Source organism: Podarcis erhardii, assembly GCF_964252035.2.
Source record: "Podarcis erhardii genome assembly, chromosome: 9".
NCBI classification, from domain to species: domain Eukaryota; kingdom Metazoa; phylum Chordata; class Lepidosauria; order Squamata; family Lacertidae; genus Podarcis; species Podarcis erhardii.
This window is the reverse complement of record NC_138512.1, coordinates 2,222,036-2,246,370: the sequence shown is the minus strand read 5'-3', so window position 1 is coordinate 2,246,370 and position 24,335 is coordinate 2,222,036. Positions and strand designations below refer to the sequence as shown.

At 40.3% G+C, this 24,335-nt stretch overlaps 1 protein-coding gene across 5 annotated transcripts in view; it reads left to right on the top strand.

The window, feature by feature from the left end:
- TMEM266 (transmembrane protein 266) overlaps positions 1 to 24,335 on the top strand; it is a 98,178-nt gene that overhangs the window by 54,636 nt on the left and 19,207 nt on the right. For 3 of the 5 annotated variants that reach the window (XM_081876320.1, XM_081876319.1, XM_081876322.1), the window contains 4 exons: positions 6,947 to 7,020; positions 19,427 to 19,483; positions 21,038 to 21,176; positions 21,849 to 21,964. In XM_081876320.1, coding sequence (XP_081732446.1) covers positions 6,947 to 7,020; positions 19,427 to 19,483; positions 21,038 to 21,176; positions 21,849 to 21,964 — 386 coding nt within the window. The remainder of the gene's footprint in view (positions 1 to 6,946; positions 7,021 to 19,426; positions 19,484 to 21,037; positions 21,177 to 21,848; positions 21,965 to 24,335) is intronic. The other 2 variants (XM_081876321.1, XM_081876323.1) reach the window with 2 other exon arrangements.

The window sequence follows — 24,335 nt, the reverse complement described above, 5'->3', positions numbered from 1 at the left end:
GGCCCCATTAGCTAAAGTGGTGCTTCAGGTTAAGAACAGTTTCAGGTTAAGTATGGACCTCCGAAACGAATTAAGTACTTAACCTGAGGTAGCACTGTATCAAGTTGTCTGAAATGAGGCTGGAGCTTATATTAATCTGGGGAAATACTGAATTATTATTTTTTTTAATTTGATGTCTATAATTAAATGAAATTTTACTCTGATTGCATGCTTGACTAAACCATTAAAGAATTCTGGAGAATATATTACTGTTCTGTTATGGGCTTTATATGTCTATAGTAACACTTTGAACTTGACCTGGTAACAGATTGGTGTTAGAAACTCAGTTAGACAATCTAGGTGCCACATGGTGCCTGAAAACTAGGTTACAGGTGCAATAACAGAATGTCTAGGCCATTTTTATATATAACAAGATTACAATGCTGAAAATGAATGAACTCTAGCTAAAATCTTATGTTCATTCTTAATATGGTCTTGTCCTCATTGGAAGACAAAGTCATGCTTACCCTGCCCGCCCCCTAATATTCTTTTTAAAAATAATTATTTTTATTAGTTTTCAATTATTAAACTCCAATAACAGCCACATTTTATCAATATCATATTACCATTCCCATCCAATATAGATCAATTATACAGCCAATTATAATTTTTGAGTGACTTCCTGTGTGCTGGGTTTTGGGATGCAAAGTTCTTATTTCCTCCTGCTTCCAAAATCTTAGTTAATCCAGTTGCATTAAGTCCTGATCTTAGCTACAGAGTTCTTGACTTCCATTCGTGTTGAGATATTTAATAAAAAGATTTTTTCCCCGCCAGGAGAGTTCTGTATCCTGTAAATTCTCTGTGTGAGATGTTTATTTTCCCATTTACTTCTTCATTGTTCTAATCATGTCCTGCAGGAGCATCTCTTCTTCCGCTTTTCCAATCTTGCTCTTCTTCTGCTGAAATTCAAGCTGCGTCATTACGCCATCTTTGTTGTTTGTGTCTGGGTAAGGGAGTAATCTGGTTTCCCGCCGTAGCTCTGGGCGAAATTCCAGCTCTCCTTCCAATTCTTAGATCTCTTAACAATCTGGCGTCCCGCCAGGTCTTCTAAGGCCATAATCCGAATTGCCGTCCAGTGGAAGTTAGATGCTTTAAATCATTTCAGTGTTCTCACACAGTTCTATTTTTATATTAATCCATAAATATAATTCCGTTCTCTTTTTCTCTTCTTGCTTTTTATCAATTTGTTATCGTTTAGGGGGAGGTTTGCCAAATCATTTATGTAGCAAATATAGTATATGTAAAAAAGGGTAAAAACTCCCCTCCCGCCTCACATACCATATTTTTCAACCAGCATGAGTTTGACCAAACTGCGGGAGGCAGTGGAAGACAGGAGGGCCTGGCGTGCTCTGGTCCAGGGGGTCACGAAGAGTCGGACACGACTAAACGACTAAACAACAATATAGATCAGTTATATTCGACGTGAGACTTTAATGTGGAATACAGTATAAGGTTGGGGGAGGAGAGAGAAGGGAGGTGGGTAGTAAACTTTCATTCTTTATATCCATTTATTAATTTTCATTGGCATTGAGAGAGGTTGGGGGCCCCAGAGCGTGGTGGCCTGCCTTCAGTTGACTGCAGTGGGATCTGTTTGTGTGTATGAGGGTGTGTGGGGTTCTTGGGTCAAGTTAGTCATATTGATTCATATGCTGTTGGTGGGTTCTTGTTGTTGTCCTGTTGGGCTATGTGTGTAATAAAAGGGAGCCACATCGGGGTGAAAGTGTCCTCTACTTGGTTGTTGTTTAGTTGTTTAGTCGTGTCTGACTCTTCATGACCCCATGGACCAGAGCACCCCAGGCACTTCTGTCTTCCACTGCCTCCCGCAGTTTGGTCAGACTCATGTTTGTAGCTTCGAGAACACTGTTCCACCATCTCGTCCTCTGTCGTCCCCTTCTCCTTGTGCCCTCCATCTTTCCCAACATCAGGGTCTTTTCCAGGGAGTCTTCTCTTCTCATGAGGTGGCCAAAGTATTGGAGCCTCAGCTTCACGATCTGTCCTTCCAGTGAGCACTCAGGGCTGATTTCCTTCAGAATGGAGAGGTTGGATCTTCTTGCAGTCCATGGGACTCTCAAGTCTCCTCCAGCACCAGAATTCAAAAGCATCCATTCTTCGGCGATCAGCCTTCTTTATGGTCCAGCTTTCACTTCCATACATCACTACTGGGAAAACCATAGCTTTAACTATACAGACCTTTGTTGGCAAGGTGATGTCTCTGCTTTTTAAGATGCTGTCTAGGTTTGTCATTGCTTTTCTGCCAAGAAGCAGGCGTCTTTTAATTTCGTGACTGCTGTCACCATCTGCAGTGATCATGGAACCCAAGAAAGTAAAATCTCTCACTGTCTCCATTTCTTCCCCTTCTACTTAAACCACCATAAATTTACTGGCGGGAGGGTCCAAGAGCCCCACCACCACCTTCTCAAAGCCTGAGAAGCCCTCCCCATCCACCCTCACAAGCCACTGCCTGCTAGTATATTTCAAATTAAAAGCATATGACACATTAAAAGTACATTAAACAAGGCAACTAAAACCTAAACCTAACGTCTTTGTATTCTGGAAAGCACAGGCTCAGGGAAGGAATTTTAATCTCCAAATACCTCGATAGACACTATCTGATATTGCAACAACTTATTGGACTCGCCAGCCGTCCTAACACTGGGATGTTGCTGCCAAATACAGCCTGACTCCCCCAATACACGCACAGCTCTCCCTAAGTGCCACCTAACCCCCAAGTCCACTCTTAACTTTTGCTACGCCAGACGACCTTTAGATAAACTCTTACCTGCTTCCCACCCAAATAAGACTCAAAACAACCATCATGCCCACCCATTCAAACGTTCCCTTTCTCCTCCCCAAACCGACTTTCATCGCCCTTTCTGCTCCTTCCGTGTCTCATTGGCACTTGTAATAGTTGCTCGCTTGAAGAGCCCCCCCCCCCACTGCACCATGCATTTGTAGGAACACAGAGCCTGCGGGGAATGCCAGCCTTCAGAGCTGACATGATGAGAGGCATGGTGGGGGAGCCACACGCAGAGAGAGACGGGCAGAAGTGAGGAAGGAGGGTTAAACATGCTGCCTACATTACAGAGGAAAGTTCCCTGTAGGTGTCTGTGCTCTTCGGAAAGTTCCCAGGCAGACTGGTAGCTTTCGTCAGCCACCTGCCCTTGTGGTTTGCCGCCGCCTGCAGGAGGCAGGGGAGAGCTGAGCCAGCTGCAGAAATCTTGATTTCCAGGTTATTATTATGAAACTGGTTATCACGATGTGAGTTTCATACCGGGTTTTGGACAAATGTATCAATGCACATTGGCCAGCCCTAGTAATGAAAGCATCTGGTTTGAAATCTAGGACTAAAGCCATGGATGCTGTTGTTTGGGAAAGGGTGTTGCTTCTATACCTTTTCCAAAAAAGGTTTTGCTCTGTTTGAACTTGGAAATTCAAGAAATATGTGTGGAGGGATATACACATGGGAAACTGCGACAGTGGAATAAAGGGATTTTTTTCAGTGGAGGACGGGAGCCTTCAGACCCAGTCTCCCATTCCTAGACAGCTGTACAAGACTGATCTGGAAGGCTAGGGATGCTCACATGAAATCTCATGGGAACTTGGATGGCCCTGCGAGATTTCACGACAGCATCCCAGAACCAGTGTGCTGAGAGGGAAAGCCCAGCATTAAAAGAAATGTTAAGCTCTCTGCTTTGCTGGCATTAACCTGCAGAATTTCAACCAGCTGTCCTTCAACTGCATAGGGTCACTCTTTCACACAGTACATCTGGGAGTAGAATAGATTTTTTCTGTTTTTCTAAGTGCAGGGAGCTTTATGTGGAAAGAACATTTCTTTTTCTGAAATTTTCTGCCACTCAAGATTTTGCCCATCAGAGAATGTTGCAATATGAAATGCTTACATTCAGAATTTCAGCCAGCCAATACTCTTCTCCATTCCTCTGTAAGATGTGATTGTACTATAAATGTATACAAAATATATAAAATAACGTTGTTAAACTAATTCAAAAATCTATAAACTAACTTGACAACCAATGTACAGTGGTACCTTGGTTTTCGAATGTAATCCGTTCTGGAAGACCATTTGACCTCCGAAACGTTCAAAAACTGAAGCATTTACTTCCAGAAGCATTTACTTATGGAAAACTCAATAGCGCGTTCGACTTCTGAAAAGTGTTCAAAAACAGAAGCAGTTACTTCCGGGTTTTCGGCCTTCGAAAACCGAAATGTTCGAATTTCGAGAAATTGCTTCTGGAAATTGAGATTTTTTCATAAAGTTGTGTGAAGACCTAAAGTGGCCTTCATTAATGAGGCTTTTAGAATGGGATTTTGCCTCTTCCCATATACATCTACCCCAGACTCTGCAGTCATCACCAGAGGCCATTCATTGGGTTTCCTCACTAAGGGAGCCTGGTGGCTATAGGCTGGTGACCTTTTCAATGCCGGCACCCCCAGTTGTTGTAGAATGTCCTCTCTAGGAAGCCTCACCCTAGAGCATACGTTCATGTCTTTCTAATACCAGATGAAGACCTTAAAAAAAATCCCAGGCTGTATAAATCTCGCTGTAGTTTTTAAATTAGTTCCAGCCTTTTGTGTTATTATTTGCGCTTTATTTTTAATCTCAATATTCATTTTTAGTCAGTTTTTAATGCTACACCACTTTTTATTTTATTAGTCCTTTTATTTATTTATTAAACTTTTTTGTTTTCTGTAAGCTGCCCAGAGAACACTTGTTACAGGGCAGCCTATAAATGTCAAAAATAGAATGAATAAGTAAATATTGAAACTGATAATCTTTTCATTGTATGGCTCTTTAGAATACCCATTAGCATTCACAGTCAGAACTGGCTTGGAGTAGGGGGGGTGCAATAAAAATATTTTATTGTCTTGCATGTTGTCCAGTCTGCACATCTTTAGTTGAACACAAGAGGGCAGACAGAATGTTGCACATTCCTTTATTCCTTCCAACATATGGGTTGCTGCCTTGTTGATAGCATTTTCCCATTTCCCTTATTGCAGCCATCAGGATGTTGCTGAAAATGTACAATGTAGCTGAGGTTTTTTCCTTCTTTCTCTTAGCATTTCACAATATGGAGACAGGGCTATGAATGTGTCAGTGCAACATTGCATAGGTAGTGGAGTTACAGGATTTAAAAAACAAAACAAACCTAAAAGTGAAATACTGTGTTTCACTCAAACAGATTAATATTCTGCTACAGTTTTGCATTTTTCTGTGCCTGCACACAACACTGAAAACTTGAAGTTTTTTTCCTTATTGAGAAGAAAACAAAACTCGTATGTATTCCCAAAGTTATTTTAACACTTTACTACACATGAAACATTTTCAACATAAAGAGGGGAAATTGGTCTACCTAAAGGCTCCTGAGAGAGACTTGCATCACAGCAAGAGTCCAGGGTGTTTTCTAAGGTCTGCTTTGTGCTGGCAGATGGCTAACTTGGAGTTTTCCTTTCATGCAGCCAGATACAGTGATACCTCAGGTTACATACGCTTCAGGTTACAGACTCCGCTAAGCCAGAAATATTACCTCGGGTTAAGAACTTTGCTTCAGGATGAGAACAGAAATCGTGCTCCGGCGGGAACGGGAGGACCCATTAGCTAAAGTGGTGCTTCAGGTTAAGAACGGAGCTCCAGGACGAATTAAGTTCTTAACCCGAGGTACCACTATGTAAGGCCAATATCTTTTCTCTCATGGGATGTATTGCACTGTGATCATGGTAAATAATGATAAACTGTGCTTATTGTCGCTTTCCTGAGTCCTCCCTCCAAGCTACTAATCCATCACACGCAGGCACTGAACGGTTTACCAGGCTTTTTGGCTTCTTCTCTGGCACCAGATACAGAACCTCAAAACAGCAAGTCCAAAACATGGCATGTTCTCTTCCTCCCCCACCTACATCCAGAATTAAACATGGTTGTTTAGTAATATGCCTTTCCTACACTCTACATGAGGACAAAGGAAGGCTTAATGCAGGTCAAATTGTAGATCAGTCTCATGGCATGTGGCCTGGTTCACACATCATGTAATGACACAAGCATGCTGGCTTCCAAGGAGGAGCACGTATCCACTTTATTACTGACTACAAATCATGGTTAAGGAGATTAACCACAATCCTGAGTTCCAACCCTAAACCAGAGCTTTCTGTGCTGAGGTAAAGGACCATGGATGAGCATAGCAACCGCAGTCTTCTTCCTGCAAGACAGTGCATGCAAACTAAACCATCATTTGGCTGAGCATCACATGCAGTCATGGGCGTTGAGTGACTTTAATTCATTCTTGGCTCTTATATTCTACTTTTGGTACCTTTTGAATCCCGAATCTTGGACTTGTTTACTGAAAGAAGCCAAACTTGGAACCATAGTTTATAAACCTGATTTGTTTCAATAAACCATAGTTCAGATTAACCACAGTTTGGTTTGGACAATAATGCTAATTGCAGCTAATTGAAAACGGAGGTGAAATGTCTGATCCTGTGCCAGTAGGGGAGAATATGTGCTGGAGGCTCAGAGATGGGAGAGTTGAGAAGATGGAAAATGGAAGCAGACAAGTAACTGTAAATCATGTTAAGCTTTAGTGAAGCTTAAACCAAGGTGTGCATTCTAAATGATTGTTAATAAAAACCACAATTGGTGTTATGTCTCGACTGAGCCTATATCTCTAATGTTGTGTACTAGCTGTGAATATTTACCAGTGTTTCTGCAATTGGTGGGGAGTTCACTTCTTTCATCATTTTGTCCCTTCTCTCCCAACCCAGATTTGGCCCACAGTCTCCTGGGGGGTCAGCCTTAATCAAGGCAGGCTTCAGAATGTTTGGTTCATTATGTATAATGTGCAACTTGCATGCTGGGAAACCAAAATGATGCTTCATAATAATCTTTATTTAATTTCAGTTTCAAATGCATCACAGTTTGCTGGAGTTATTCACTGGATCAGTCTAGTTATCCTCTCTGTGTTCTTTTCAGAGGTAAGCGAAATGTGAAAGTAAGTGACAAAGGACAATATGACTGATAAAATGGTTACTTCCTTAGGAAATGTGTTCAGTTGTATATCTAGGCTTGGCAGGGGGTTGGACTCGATGGCCCTTGTGGTCTCTTCCGATTCTATGATTCTAGGCACCTTAATTATCTTAGTTACTTCAGAACTACAATACCTCAAGGGCTGCATCTTTCCAAATGAACCTACACAAACCCTGAAATCATCTTCTGAGGCCCTTCTTCGTGTTTCGCCTCCTTGAGAGGTCCAGAGGGTGGCAACATGAGAATGGGCCTTTTCTGCAGTGGCTCCCCATCTGTGGAATGCTCTCCCCAGGGAAGTTTGACTGGTGCCTTCATTATACACCTTTGGGCGCCAGGCAAAAAGGTTCCTTTTAAACCAGGCCTTTGTTTGATCCGATTTACATCCTCTGTCCTTTTAAAATGTATTTTTATTAGATATTTTGTGGTAGGTATCTTGAATTGAATTGAATTGAATTGAATTTATTAATAGGGTCACAGACCAGCATCAACACACACAATAACACAGATCATAAAAAATATCAGAAATACTAGGGGCAATATGAATATAACAAGGCTCTAAATACAAAAATTAAAATTGATTGTTAGCGTGTCCCCAGTAATTAACATTTAGGGGTTTGGTCATTATGGGCTACCACTTGCTTCCTGCGATTGATTGCAGATGCACAGAATTTAGCTACACTTAATGTAGTCTTGGGATTCTTGTCCTCTAGCAGTAGTTTTAAACTATGGTATTCCGAATCTTTCCTGGACTTTTGCCAAACAGGTGTAATAAAAGTCAAACGTATATCCTCGTAAAGACGACAACGTAATAGTACATGTGAGGCAGTTTCAACTTCCAACGAGCCACAAGGACAGACCCGTGCTGTGTAAGGTTTACCCTCAAATCTGCCCTGAAGTAAGGCAGAAGGAAGAACGTTAAATCTGGCGAGGGTAAAAGACCGTCTGTATTTGGGTACCTGAAGACCTGACAGATAGTTAGCTGGAGAGAAACCTCTTCCATGGTCCCTTATTGCCGGATGTTTGATCATTTCGCTCATGTGGCAGGTATCTTGATTTTATTCTGTGAACCACCCTGAGACCCCCGGGTATAGGGCGGTATATAAATTCAGTAAATAATAAATATTTATAATATGGCATGTTAGTGCATGAGCTTGTATTTTAAAGAGTTCTTAGAAAGTGCAGCTGGAGTATAATGCAACTTGTAGGTTATCAACAGGAGTTGACCACCGACAGCACACAGGCAACAATCTTGAAATATCTGCATTGACCCCCAGCTCCTTCTTGGACCAAGTTTGTTCCCCCCCCCCCCCCCGATGCTGATCATTACCTTTTTAAAGCTCTAAATCATCTGGGTGCAGAGTAACTGAAGAACCACCTTCTCTCAGAAAATCTGGCTACTTGTTTATAACTGCATTGTAGGCCCTACTTTAGAGTCCTTCATCACAGATGTGGCAGGAGGTTATTCAAAGGATGCCCTTTTTCACAGTGGCATCTGTGTTTTGAATCTCCTTCACAGGAGAAGGATGATCTGCCCCCTTGCTAGTAGCCTCTTGACAGCAAGTCTTATTCCAGAGGGCATTTGGAACCCTCCAAGCTGTTTTTAGCAGATTTGTGGGGGCTGTTGGTAAGACTGGGTTTTAATTAATATTTTATTGTGCAGTGCTATTTAACATGTTTGCTACTTGATGATGAGCCTCCTCAAGATGGACAGATGTGAAGATAAATGAATATTAAGTTCTTCTTAATATTTCCAATTATGTTTCTCTCTACATTGGGGAATTCAGAAGGTTGCAGCCTTAAGAATTTGTAGACCATGTCCCAGAACAAAGGCTTTCTGGTGTGATCACATTCTAATTATGCTATACAGTGGTACCTCAGGTTACAGACGCTTCAGGTTACATACACTTCAGGTTACAGACTCCGCTAACCAGAAATAGTACCTCGTGTTAAGAACTTTGCTTCAGGATGAGAACAGAAATCGTGCTCTGGCGGCGTGGCGGCAGCAGGAGGCCCCATTAGCTAAAGTGGTGCTTCAGGTTAAGAACGAACCTCCGGAATGAATTAAGTTCTTAACCCGAGGTACCACTGTAAAGTTCAAAAAGGATGCCATACTACTGGAAAAAGTTATGAATGAGCAAAATTTGGGCTCCAGGAATAGGAGAGCAGTTTCCTTGGAAGGAACACTAAAGTGGGAAAAGTAGAAGGCTAAGAGGAAAATGACGCGGGTGGCGCTGTGGGTAAAACCTCAGTGCCTAGGGCTTGCCGATCGCATGGTTGGCGGTTCAAATCCCCACGGCGGGGTGAGCTCCCGTCTTTCGGTCCCAGCTCCTGCCCACCTAGCAGTTCGAAAGCACCCTTAAGTGCAAGTAGATAAATAGGGACCGCTTTATAGCGGGAAGGTAAACGGCGTTTCCGTGTGCTGCGGAGTGTTTAGAGAGCCAATCAGGTGTCATCTTGTTTTGGCAATGATTGCTTATAACACCACTTTTTTTTTGGAGTAAAATTATATATGAATGAGAAGATAATTTAATAAAGAATGTAATGCAATAACTTTTATGAAGGATTATTTATTACAACAGCAGTCAAAAAGAAGAAACATGAAACACATAGAAAAAAATGAGATATACAAAAATTCTCCCCATGTCAGTTAATACTTAGTTGGGCAACCTTTAGCCTTCCCATGGAGTGAACCAAGGTTTTTAGTTTTGCATCTGTAAAAATGTGAAACCAAAATTGAATTATTGCCTCTATTAATTGGGTTTTATTGCTGGGTTGCTTCTGACTAACAAGTTTCTTTAGTCGGCTCCGTAGATTTTTGATTGGGTTAAAGTCTGGGATATGTATTTTGGGGCATTTACATTCCCATTAATGACGCAAATTCTGCCCACATCTTTTGCTGTCATATGACCCCAGATCATAACACTAACTGGGTGTTTCACGGTAGGTGTAATGCAAGTAGGATGTAAATCATCTCCAATTCTTCTCACATATTTCTTCATAACTGTAGCCATGTTTCCTTAATAGTACTATTTTCCATGGCTTTCTGGGTGACCAGTCAACTCTTTGCACCATTTCTTTAATTTTATTACATTTAACAAGTTCACTAAATGAAAGAACACAAAAACCCCAACCACCTTGATAGCAATCACATAACACACTGACAAATGTCCTCCTCTCAGCTCCAGTACATAACATCAATAGCTGAATCTTACTGTGACCTGACTGAATCATTGCCAAAACAAGATGACACCCGATTGGCTCTCTAAACCCTCCGGCTCACTGGCTACATTCAAATGAAGGAAAGCTACTGCATATCAACCTAAGCAAGTTGTGCTTCCTTTTTCTGGTTATTTGGCTATAACCTTTGATAGAATACAGATAACTGTTGACAGAATTGACAGCAAGATTGGACTTGAACACGGCAAGCGTATCATCTAACACAGATTCTATAAATAAATTAATTCAAGAAAGTTCTGAAACAAGAAGGATTGCTGAAAGTGCAAAAAAAACTGCAGCGGAAACAAGGGGAAGATTTGAGCCAATCGAAAAAAAAGTAAATGAACATGATGCAACCCTCTCTTTATGGGAACTACAGAGAAAGGAGAAGAATTTAAAACTTAGATTGGTCCCGGAGAGTGAGGGCGACAACCTTGTGGGATTCCTTAAAAACAACTTTGCAGAATTTTGGCATGAGGAATGGGGAGAAGGAGAAGGAGTTGAGATCGAAATAACAACAGCCTTTCGGCTAGGTAGGAGGCAGACAAAGAAACCAAGGGACTGTTTAATCACATTGGGATCCAAGGAACAGAGAGATAAAATATTGAATCTACATTACCAAAAAGCCTTGGTGATCCAAAATTCTCAGGTACAGATTTTTAAAGATATCCCTAAATACATTTTGGAGGTGAGAACCCTCTTTAAAGAATTGGTTGATCTGCTCAAGAAAAACGCCATTCCTTTTAGATGGGAATTTCCACAGGGTTTGTCCTTTAACTTCAAAGGAAAGAAGATCAAAATAAGAACAATCCAAGATAAAGAACAGTTTTTTGGGAGACACCGGGAAGACTTGCAGAAAGGAACTGTAGATGAGGAAGAACCAATTGATATTGCTAACCTGTCATTTGGACTTTTGTTACCACCATCAGAAGAAGAACAGAAACTTGGAGCAGTTGGAGGAACAGGTACTTAGTAACAAAATGTCTCTGCAACTTCTTAGCTGGAACTGTAACGGTTTGAACCTTCCCCGAAAAAGACGCCAAGTCTTTCATATTTTGAAGAGAGAGCAGTTAGACTTAATATGCTTGCAAGAAACCCATATTGTCAGGACACACAGGAAATTATTGATAAATAAGAGACTGGGACAGGAATTTATCTCATCAGACAAAGTGAAGAAAAGAGGAGTGGTGATCTATGCAAAAGAAAAATTGGCTCCAAAAATGATATTTAAAGATGAACAAGGAAGATACCTGGCAATTGAAATACAAATTCAAGGAGAAAAAAATTTGATAGTCGGAGTTTATGCACCAAATGAAGGGAAGGCTGATTTTTTTAAGAAGTTGCATGAGACCTTAATGGACTTTCTGGATTATAAAATCGTATTGATGGGAGATATGAATGGAGTCGTCTCCACAAATATGGATAAAGCACAGAGACAAGTGATTTCAAAGGAGGGGAGACTACCAAAGACTTTTTTTGAAATGACTGAAACTATGGACTTGATTGATATCTGGAGAACAAGGAACCCTCTTGAAAGAGAGGGAACCTTCTTTTCTGAAGCAAAAATGACATGGACAAGAATTGACCAAATTTGGATTACTAGCAGCCTGGCGCCAAGAACCAAAAAGATAGAAATCTGCCCAAAAACCTGCTCCGACCATAACGCTGTAAAGATGGAGATGAAATTAACAACAACTGGATCCTTCAGATGGAGAATGAATGACACCCTATTTAAAGATGAAGAGATTTATAAAAAGGCCCAAAAAACATTGAAAGATTAAAACAAAATAAAAAAATAAAAAAATTCCTTCCAGTAGCACCTTAAAGACCAACTGAGTTAGTTCTAGGTATGAGCTTTCGTGTGCATGCACACTTCTTCAGATACCATGCACACGAAAGCTCATACCTAGAACTAACTCAGTTGGTCTTTAAGGTGCTACTGGAAGGAATTTTTTTATTTTTTTATTTTGTTTTGACCATGGCAGACCAACACGGCTACCTATCTGTAATTGAAAGATTATTTTGAGATAAATTTGAGAACAGACGTGGAGAAAAGAACAATCTGGGACGCTAGCAAAGCTGTCATGTGAGGTTTCCTAATTCAACAGAACTCTATAAAAAGGAAAAGACAAAATGAGAGGAAAGAAAATTTTTTAGGAAAAATGAGAGAAGGAGAAAAGAAATTGAGGTCCAAACCAAAGTCCCAAGAGATTTTGAGAGAGATAAAGTATTATCAGACGCAATACATGGAATTGATGAATCAAGAAATAGAATGGAAAATAAAGCAAATGAAACAAAAAACATTTGAATCTGCAGATAAATGTGGGAAACTTTTGTCATGGCAATTAAAAAAGAGGCAGAAACTGAATACAGTGACCAGCTTAGAGATGGAGGGAAAGACCATCTACAAACCCAATGAGATAAGTAATTGTTTTCAAAGCTTTTTTAGGAAATTATATGCACAAGGGCCAGTAAACGAATAGGAAATTGAAGAATTCCTTAGAAACTATGGATTACCAAAAATTTCAGAACAGAATAAAAGGATCTTGAATGAGAAAATAACAGAACAAGAGATAGAGGGTGCCATCCAGAATATGCAACTGGGAAAATCACCAGGACCAGACGGCTTGACCGCCAGTTACTACAAGAAGCTGAAGGATTGGTTAATACAACCTCTAAAGGAAGTTTGCAATGAAATTATGGAGGGGAAAAAGGCACCTGAATCGTGGAAAGAAGCTTTCATCTCACTTATACCGAAATCAGAGACTGAAAAAAACCAGGTTAAAAACTACCGCCCTATATCTTTACTCAATGTGGATTATAAAATTTTTGCAGACATTTTGGCAAAAAGATTGAAGCGAGTGTTACTAGGGGAGATTCATAAGGACCAAACTGGCTTTCTCCCAGGGAGACACATGTCAGACAATGTGAGGAACATTATCGATATTTTGGAGCTGTTAGAAGTTGACATTAATAGAAAGGCTGTTTTGATTTTTGTGGATGCGGAGAAAGCCTTTGACAACATTTGTTGGAGCTTTATGAAAAAGAATCTCCAAGGGATGGGGGTAGGCCAAGGTTTTGAAAACGGTATAGGTGCAATATATTCGGAACAAAAAGCAAAGTTAATTGTAAATAATGTGGTAACGGAAGAAATACCTATAGAAAAAGGTACACGACAGGGTTGCCCAATATCTCCTCTACTTTTTATATCAGTCCTGGAGGTTTTGTTAAATATGATTAGAAAGGACCAGTTGGTTAAAGGAGTTCAGGTCGGAGCCAGACATTATAAACTAAGGGCATTTGCAGATGACCTAGTTTTGACTTTACAACAGCCAGACATTAGTACCAAAAGAGTGTTGGAATTAATTGAAATATTTGGTCAAGTAGCAGGATTTAAATTGAATAAACAGAAAACAAAGGTTTTGGAGAAAAATTTAACAATGGAAGAAAGAGAGAGGTTTCAAAGTGAAACAGGTTTGGAAATAACGAAAAAAGTGAAATACCTGGGGGTAAATTTAACATCTAAGAATCTGAATTTATTTAAAGACAGTTATGAAAAATGTTGGTCAGAAGTAAAGAAAGATTTAGAAACATGGTCAAGGTTGAAATTGTCCTTGTTAGGTCGAATTGCTACTATTAAGATGAATGTATTGCCTAGAATGCTTTTTTTGTTTCAGAACTTACAGATTCTGGACAAGATGGATTGTTTCAAGAGGTGGCAGAAAGATATATCAAAATTTGTCTGGCAGGGCAAAAAGCCCAGAATTAAGTTTAAGATTTTAACTGATGCAAAGGATAGAGGGGGATTTGCCCTGCCGGACTTAAGATTATACTACGAAGCAGCAGCTTTCTGCTGGCTGAAAGACTGGCTACTTCTTGAGAACACAGACATCTTAGATTTGGAAGGATATGATAATTGTTTTGGTTGGCATGCATACTTACGGTATAACAAGGCAATGGTGTACAAAGGTTTTAAAAATCATACTGTTAGAAAAGCATTATATAATGTTTGGAGCAGATACAAAGATCTACTGGAAACTAAAACTCCCAGGTGGTTGTCACCAATGGAAGCCAAGGGGGTGAAAAAACTTAATATGGATTCTAAATGGCCAAAATATTGTGAAATCTTAGAATATGAAGGTGAAAGGGTAAAGCTTCAGAGTTACGAAAAACTTAAGTCCAAAGTTCGAGATTGGCTGCATTACTATCAGATAAATGAGACATTTAAAGAGGACAGGAAAATAGGATTTCAGAAGGAGAGGTCAAAGTTAGAAACGGAACTGTTAGAACCCAATACTAAGAATCTGTCAAGAATGTATAATTTGCTGCTTAAATGGAATACACAGGAGGAAACGGTGAAATCAGCTATGATTAAATGGGCACAGGATATCGGTCATGACATTATGTTTGCTGACTGGGAACAGTTGTGGACCACTGGTGTTAAGTTTACGGCATGTAATGCCTTAAAAGAAAACATAATGAAAATGATCTACAGGTGGTACATGACCCCAGTCAAGCTTGCAGAAAAATTTACCATTTGCCCAATAATAAATGTTGGAAATGTAATGAGAATGAAGGTACCTTTTATCACCTATGGTGGACCTGCCCGAGGGTGAAAGCATTCTGGGAAATGATCTATAATGAAATTAAGAAAGTCCTTAAATGGACATTTACTAAGAAACCAGAGGCTTTTCTCCTGGGCATGGTTGGCCAATTGGTGCCAAAGAAGGATAGGACTTTCTTTATGTATGCTACTACTGCAGCAAGAATTCTTCTGGCAAAGTATTGGAAGATGCAAGAACTACCTACTCTTGAAGAATGGCAAACAAAGGTGATTGACTTCATGGGACTGGCAGAGATGACCGGCAGAATTCGTGACCAGGGGAAAGAGGCAGTGGAAGAAGACTGGAAGAAATTTAAAATATATCTTAAAAACTGTTGTAAAATTGAGGAGTGTTAAGATGTCAAGGGGTAAGAAGCAGAGAACTACAGCTGTAATTAACAAATTTATGGGAATTTAATGAAGGGAACTAAATGGATAAATTGACTAAAGGGTTGCTAAAAAAAATTAAAATAAGGATGCAGCGAAAGGGAGGTAAGGGGAAGTCGATTGAAAGAAGTTACAAGAAAATAAGATTATGAATTTATTTATGTTTGATTTGTTTATGTTTGTTTGTATCTTGTGATGTGTTTGTTCTTTAATTATGTGTTTTAAAAACTGAATAAAAATTATTATAAAAAAAAAGATAGAATACAGATAACTGAACAAACTTTGTTGCATTACATTATTCATTAAATTATCTTTCCATTGATATATAATTTTATGGTAAAGGTAAAGGTACCCCTGCCCGTACGGGCCAGTCGTGTCCGACTCTAGGGTTGTGCGCCCATCTCACTTAAGAGGCCGGGGGCCAGTGCTGTCCTCAGACACTTCCGGGCCACGTGGCCAGCGTGATGAAGCTGCTCTGGCGAGCCAGCACCAGCGCAGCACACAGAAACGCCGTTTACCTTCCCACTATAAAGTGGTACCTATTTATCTACTTGCACTTAGGGGTGCTTTCAAACTGCTAGGTTGGCAGGAGCTGGGACCGAATGATGGGAGCGCACCCTGCCGCGGGGATTCGAACTGCCGACCATGCGATCGGCAAGTCCTAGGCGCTGAGGTTTTACCCACAGCACCACCCGCGTCCCTAATTTTATGGTATTACTCCAAAAAAAGGTTGCCACAATTTTGGCCACTCGTATCTGTGACAACAGCAAGTTTTTGAGATACTATGGAACATCTTGATAGTGGAAAAACCGAGGTTGAAATTGCCTCTCAGCCTAAGTGACATCACAGGGTTCCTCCTGTCCTGATTGAGGCTTCATGTGGTTTCAGAGCAGGATCTCCCTAGTTAACCTTAATGTGCTGAGGGGGAGGGGAACAAATTGCACAGATGAACTTAAGAGGATGCCCTGGCAAGTCTCTATAGATTACACAGAGAAGGTCATAAATAGCCACATTTATTGACAGAGATTTCCTGTTTTTCCATTACTACTCGAAGTGTCGGAAATGGGTGGTTTGGTCAATCAAGACCAGAATTGCAGGCCTCTGGGACAGACTGAAGTGCTTACTTCTGGCACTGCAGGTGCTTGGTTGGTGCATTATTCTCCTGTGATCCTCCAACTTCTTCCCCACTTGCTGTCAGAATTCATTTTGTAAGCTGCTTGGGGCAAAGACCTGCTCTCTTCTGTTCAGTTGGAAGCACAATACATATCAGAGGTGCAGCATAGAATCTGTGGGTTATAATATTACTATAATGTTCAAGGATTATTATCTCAATATGTAATGAGTGATGCCTGAGTAGAAGTGCCATAAAATTCTTGCATTTGCTCCTTGGTTGATGCTGAACTCACCAGAAGCCCTTCTGTGCCAGGAGAAAAGGCAGAGGAATGTGTGGGGCGGCTGAAAACACCCTGCGTCAGTTCTGACAGGATCCCCGTCTCAGTGTGCCTGACACTTTCCCTGCCTCTATTTTTACAATAGTGCAAAAGTCAGCAAAGATACCAGTTTACATAGATAAAACAAGAGAAGAGAGAAACCAGTTATAATTGAAAACACTATTGTAACTGAAAATATAGATATATAAAACATGTCTGTATTTGAGCATGTAAACCAATCTCTTATAACATTAAAAAGCCACGTTTTGATAAAGTATCAAATTTTCTCTGCAGTATTCAGTAAATAGTTTCCAATTTGCTAAAAAGTTACTTTATAATTAGCTCCCCCCCCACTCTCCTCTTCCTCCAAGGAGCTCAGGGCAGCATTGTGTAGTGGTTAGGAGCGGTGAACTCGTAATCTGGTGAACCGGGTTCGCTTCCCCGCTCCTCCACCTGCAGCTGCTGGGTGACCTTGGGCCAGTCGCACTTCTCTGAAGTCTCTCAGCCCCACTGTTTCTTGTGGGGGAGGAAGGGAAAGGAGAATGTCAGCTGCTTTGAGACTCCTTTGGGTAGTGATAAAGTGGGATATCAAATCCAAACTCCTTCTCCTCCTCCTCCTCCTCCTCCTCTTCTTCTTCTTCTTCTTCTTCCCCTTCCCCCTCTTCATTTTATCTCTACAACCTACCCATGGGGTTGGCTAGAGTGAGAGACAGAGCGAGTGACCCAAGGTCAGCCCAGCAAGTTTATGGGGATTTGAGCCTGGATTTTCCCTGTCCTCCGTGATCCCTCTAACCACTACTCCATGCTGGTTCTGCAGAATGGCCCCTGTCCAGAAGGCTTACATTTAACATTAGGTAGAGAAGATCACTTTTTATTGAATACTGCAGAGAAAGTTCTATATTTGCTCAATCAAAATGTGGTTTTAAATATTAAAACTATTGTAAATCAATAAAATATCTGGGTTGGGGTCACCAGACAAAAGCAACTGCAAATGTTTTCTATCACTGGCATTTTTGCGTGAAGGGAATGTGTGCTAAATCCTGATATTGTTCAAATTCACTTGCTTCTTTCACTGACTGTTGCATGACGGATTGAAACAGCAATCCCAGTGAATCGTTTTTTCCCCAATTTTCTACAGCTCTAGTACTTGATGCTCTTCTTTCAGCAGCAGATATGTACTACAAGGAGGCCAGCCATCTGTGAAGTGTTTCGCATGAAAGATGCTTGATAATCCTGTCTATTGTATAAAGAAAATATTACCAACAGCAAAATCATTTTCTCACATCACTTCAGCTATCTGTAGCCTTTTTTTTTTTCACATAGGAGATGAGAGGAGAAAAGGGAATATCCCTGTTGTCCTGTGTCTGTTCAGGGTTTGGAAAAACGTTATACTCTACCCTTCAACTATTATTTATTCATGACATTTCTATCCCAAGGAGCTCAAGGGGGCCTATATGGGCCTCCCCATTCCTCACTTAATCCTCACAACAACCCTGTGAGGGTAGGCTAATACCACAGATGCATTTGCCTAAGCAATGGCTAAAGGAAATTCACAGGTAGCAAAAGAGGCATAGCCAGCATAACACATGAAGAAACTGTACATCTGCTATTTTTAAAGAAATTGTTTGATCCGTTATTACTAAAGTAGTACCAGCCTTCAGGCACTAGGCATCAAGCACCCTCGGTCTGTTGTTTTAGAAAGCTGTTGTGGTAATTTGAGATGTTCTGATGTCATGAAATGTTCATCAAATTTCTAGTTCATGTGGCATAAGAGCAAGGTCTGATCTATACATTCAGCAGAATGACATGATAAACAGCTTCTTCTTCTTTTTCTTCTTCTTCTTCATTTCCCTGGAGACCCCCCAAAAGATCAAGAAAACGTGTATTCCTGTACATGCACCACAACTAATAACAACTGATAACATCCGTAGAACATATTATTAAGTGATCCACAGGTCACTTAATGAGTGAACTCTGGAGAGTTTGTAAAGTTATGGAGTTGTATAACGAACTGTACTGATTTGGACTGTAGATGGGGGTGCCACTTTTAAATGCTCTCCTTCATGTTAAAAAGAAATCCTTGCAAGTAAAATAGCACTACTAGCACACAGGCTGGTGTGCTTCCTCCCCCTCCTATTTTACATAGAGCAAGGTAGAACCGAGAGATGGCGACAAGGAGAAATGTGGAAAGAATATGAATTGACCCCCCCCCTCCCCATGTTCCTCATTCCTTTCCTTTCCTCCATTGTCTTCCATGTTGTGCTTTGGATTCTCCGGGCCTTGTCCACATGTGCTTTGTGATGCACTGCTCGCCTTCATGCTCTTACAGTATATCAATAATTATGCTACAAATGGGCATGATTCTTAATTTTACACTTTTTCTTACACCTGCTGCCTCTTTCTGTCAACAGTGTTGATTCCAACCCTGTTTCTACTTTCTCCCAGAATGGAGAATATTTTGACATAACTTGCAACTTTTTCACATTTTAGGGTCAGCAGGGAAACCTACATTTACCGGATACACTTACAATGTTACAATGAACTTATAAAACACAACACTTTACACAGAAAAGTTAAGCATTTGAAATTTTTAATAAAACTTTTCTGCACCACAGGACCGATTTTCTCCATTTTGTTACAAAAAGTTATTATTGATTAACAATGCTAATGATTTATGATTTTCTCTGTCTTCCCTCTTCCCACATATCTTTTTATTAGACTGTTTTGAGAATAGTGGTTCTTGGTATATGGGACTACATTGAAAATAAAATAGAGGTAAGCAAAACCTCTGTTTTTATATTTAATAGCACCTCCATCCTTTGCAACACACTGTGCTGTGTTATTGTTTTCATTATTTTACTCAACATATATTCTGCCTTTCCTCTCGAAGAAGCCCAGGGAGGCAGATACATCAGTACTAAAAACAGTTTAAAAGGCTTCTAAAAACAGTTAAAAGCATTCTCCCAACCAGTGATATATCAGGTTTGCCAAGAACAGTATCTTTCAGCTATCTGGGTAAAGAGGAATATTTTTAGCTTCCTTAATTAGCAATTAAAGAGCACTGGAAAACGATTAGTTGTACTTAACCTTATTGTAGTACTTTTGGAGACTTATTTGTAGCAAGGAATGCTAAAGTTCTGTTCCATGTATGAAGCTGCCTTGTGTCAAGTCCTGTGATTTGTCCATCCAGCCCAGGAGTGGCTCTCCAGAATCTTGGGTCATCTCATTTGCCACCTGATCCTTCCAGCTGGAGAGCCCTTGGTCTCTCCTCGACTCTAGGAATTGCCACAATAGGACTAAGATTCTGTAGCCCACTAAGAAAGTCCTCTGTCACTAACTAACTAACTACGATTGTTTCTTCTTTATTCTAGTCTCCTCCTCTCTCTGTCGAGCTTAATTTCAAATGCCCTAGATGCTGACCTGATATTTGTACAGTTTATTATTAATTTTAATGAGTATAGTTCATACACTGGTAATTAGTGGCTGCATTTGCTCATCTTACTAAGCCATAGTGTGATTTTGATAAACCGTAGTTTGCTTTCATCTGGATCTGGAGATCTTAACTCCGGCTAGTTTAAATCAGGAGTGGGGAGCATGTAGATGTTGTTGAGCTCTCAACCCCCGTCATCACCAAGTCAAGGAGAATGGGTTGCAGTCCAGCAACAGCTGGAGGGGCCATAGTCCTGATTTAAACAGCCTAGTTTCAGTAATTATGGGTTGAAATTGGCTTGTTTAAAACTCACCGTCTGTCCAAACAACATGACAAGCTACAGTGAAATAAAGTGGTAGTGAAAGCTTCTGGATTGCTCCTCCCAGCTGTGGAACAGGGAGAGCCACACTATGTGCAAACATGGCTCATGTGGGGTGCCTTTGTTTAATGGGTGGAGAGCTGCTTTGGCCCCAGAAACTGAGCATGACTTGGCCTTGAATGAATTGCTTGGGACAAGTGCTGAATGCCACTAAGACATGCAAACCACAGTATGATGCATTGCTACATAGTTCTCCAGTGCAATGGCCCATTTCAGGGGGGAAACTGTTAAGTCTTATTAATACAATAAAACTCATTTAGCTGATCCTCGATTAGTATCTTACTGAGATTCAGGTGTTACTGCAGATGTTTGACCAAAAGCTTATCTGATGCATCCAAACGCTTATCCCCAGTTAAAAATGAGACAGTAATAATATCCATGACATCAGTAGAAAAGAAAGAAGCCAGAAGGAGGAATGGTTTGACTTGGACTTGATGTTTGCTTTGTTGAGTGCATTTTGATATTTGCATTCAAAAAAGGAGTGAGTAAAATGCTGTTTGTGAAATCCTTTTCCTATTAGGTATTTGATGGTGCTGTGATCATCTTATCCTTGGCTCCAATGGTGGCTTCTACAGTGGCGAATGGACCAAGCAGTCCTTGGGATGCTATTAGCCTTATTATCACACTGAGAATTTGGAGAGTGAAGAGAATTATTGATGGCAAGTTAACGATAACTTTTGTAAAGATTTGTGGAGGTGTAGGAATTACTTTTTAAAATAGTCAGTACCTCTTTTCAAGTAGAAAGCCAGATTTTAGCTGGATAACCCTCATTGATAAGATGGGGAAATTACCAGTGTTCCTATGGAACTTTTTTTATATTGTTTACCAGTTTCCTAGTAGCTGTGGGTAGAGTGGGAACTCTGCACTAAAATAATCCCTAATTTAGGCAGCAGGAACATTGTGTTGATTTTTTCAGAGTGTGAAAATAAAATGTGTTCGTGTGTATGTTTCGAAATTGGGATAGAGAATTTTGGGGAAATATGCAGGGGAGGGACTAGGGAAGTGTGGGAATTGTACTTAACTGTGAAATCTTGCATCTGTGTTCTCAAAAGTAAACCCTGCTGAGTGAAACAGGAATTACTACTAGGTAAATAAGTGCAGGGTTGCAGAATACTATATGAATATTATGCAACCATAGTTATGATCTTTAATGTCCAGTTGATTTAAAGTAAAGCAAATCAAGCCCATTATTGGATTTCTCCAACTGAAACTAATAAGACATAAAATTGACCGTTTCAGAAACTTAACTGCTGTTGAATAGTAGTTGCATTTATTAGATGCATGACCATCTTTTCAAATAAACTCAGAGATCCCTTTGTTGTGGTTTCTAGCCTACGTATTACCAGTTAAGGTGGAAATGGAGATGGTGATTCAACAGTATGAGAAGGCAAAGGTCATTCAAGATGAGCAGCTGGAAAGACTAACCCAAATCTGCCAAGAGCAGGGAGTAAGGCAAAACTATATTTTCATTTTATAAATGCGTGTCTGTTACGGATTTTAATTTGTATGCTACTTTGCCACAACATTTTTCACCCAGAAGTGGCTCGCAACACTTCAGATTATGCTAGACTCCAACTTTCTCCAACCAACATGGCCAAGGGTTAGAGATGATGGGAGTTGTAGTCCGGCAGCTTCCAAAAGACTACAGGTTCCACTATCCATACTATGGGGGTTGGGCCAGAGGATTCAGCACATGTTTTCCATACCTGAGATCTCAGGTGTGATAGCTGCTATCTCCAGGTACTCCAGACTGCAGAGGACCCAGAATAACCTCTGCTAGTCCATGCAAGCAATACTGAATTGGCTGAAGCAGTCGTCTGGGTCAGTGCAAGGCAGTGTCTCCTGCGTTCCTATGAGGTTTTGCAGAGGGATCCGAAGGATAAGAGTGTGAGGCATCTATGCCATTGAAATGCTGCCTCATACAGATAGGATGAGGGTGAACAATAAAAGATGATTGCAAAGCGTTCAAAGTTAGCAGAGCTGTGTAGATTATTAATGACCACCCTTCCTCTCCCCTTCAGTTAATTCAGGTAGCTTTGTGGTTTTTATCCTTTTTAAAAATCAAACCGTAACACTGGAAGTTGAAGAATTCTTGTTCCCTTTCAACATGGTAGATAATTTGTGAAACAGATTTTGGTTCTAATGACTATACATTTCCCACTGGCAGCATTTTTGTTCTGCTTCTTTTTATTCTTCTTCCCCTTCTTCTGCTTCTGCTTGCAATAATGTTAATTTATTCCTAACAACCAATCATTTGCCTGTTTGTTGGAAGGCAGCCCAAATCACCCTGCCTTTTATTCTAGTCTAGTTCGCAACTGTCTCTTGGTTTGTGTGGTGTTTGTTTGTTTTTTAAAGAAATAATGTTAGCAACAAAGGCCCAAATTAATGGAAGTAAACATTGGATGGTGTCCCAGTGGCAGATGAGCATTCAGGCATTCCATCCAAAGAGCAAAATGATGACTGTTGCATTAGAGAAGAGCAAGCTTCAGCTTTAAAGCTTTCATTGATCTCTCCAAGGCTACGCCAGACATCCTCTGCTACTGGCTATTTAAGAGAACTGTATGATTCACAGAGAGTTCCAGTCCTCTATATATTCAGTAAAGCACTAGACAAGATGGGGTGGCCCTTTTTATATGTCTAGCCATAAAAGGCTGGTGTTCCCTTGGGTCCCATACTGGTCCCTGTCCTTTTATGGGTGTTTATAAATAATTACTTAATGCAATGCACTGCTGAGGGGGATTTATTATAGTGTATTTAGTTCTTTGTCTGAGAGGGACTGAAAGCTGCTTCAGAAAAAGGTTTGGGGGTTGTGTGTGTTTTCTTATTTATTTAATTTAACTGGATTTATAAACTACTTAATCATCCATAACCTGTAGGAAAAGCAAATTATTTTATTTATTTATTTATTTATTTATTTATTTATTTATTTATACCTCACCCATCAGGCTGGGTTTCCCCAGCCACTCTGGGCGGCTTCCAACAAAATATTAAAATACAATAGTCTGTCAAACATTAAAAGTTTCCCTAAAGAGGGAATGTCTTCAGATGTCTTCTAAAAGTCTGGTAGTTGTTTATCTCTTTGACATCTGATGGGAGGGCGTTCCACAGGGTGGGAGCCACTACTGAGAAGCCCTCTGCCAGGTTCCCTGTAACTTGGCTTCTTGCGGTGACAGAACCGCCAGAAGGCCCTCGGCGCTGGACCTCAGTGTCCGGGCTGAACGATGGGGGTAGAGATGCTCCTTCAGGTCTACTGCACCAAGGCCGTTTAGGGCTTTAAAGGTCAGCACCAACACTTTGAATTGTGCTTGGAATCGTAGAATATAAAATGCTCTTTTAAAAATACTAGTAAAACAGCAAGTTATCTTAAAATTCAGCAAAATATAAGTAAAACCTGCAGTTATTAAAATATACATTGTAAGATAAAATTGCATATTAAAAATATGTGTCTGGATAGGCTTGCTTAAACATAAAAGTGTTTAGCAAGGGCCAAAAGCAATGCAAATATACACACTGCATATTAGAAAAAATGAAAAGTAAAGCAAGCTTGGTTGCATTTTTGTCTGTTGGTCATAAGAGGGCAGCAAAAGCACTATGTTTGTTTATATGTGTTAATCAGCTCACTATTTTTTATACGGCTTGTCTCTGACATGCCAGTGTCTCTAGCACCTGTCAGAATTGCACATCTAGTTTATTGTATCAGAGGTCTGGATTTGCAAAAGCAAAAAGCAAATCATTGTTTTCTGGAAGAACTCCGGGGGGGGGGGGGCTTGGTAAAACCTGGTTTCAAAGAAACCAGGATGAAGTGTGTGTAAGTGTGT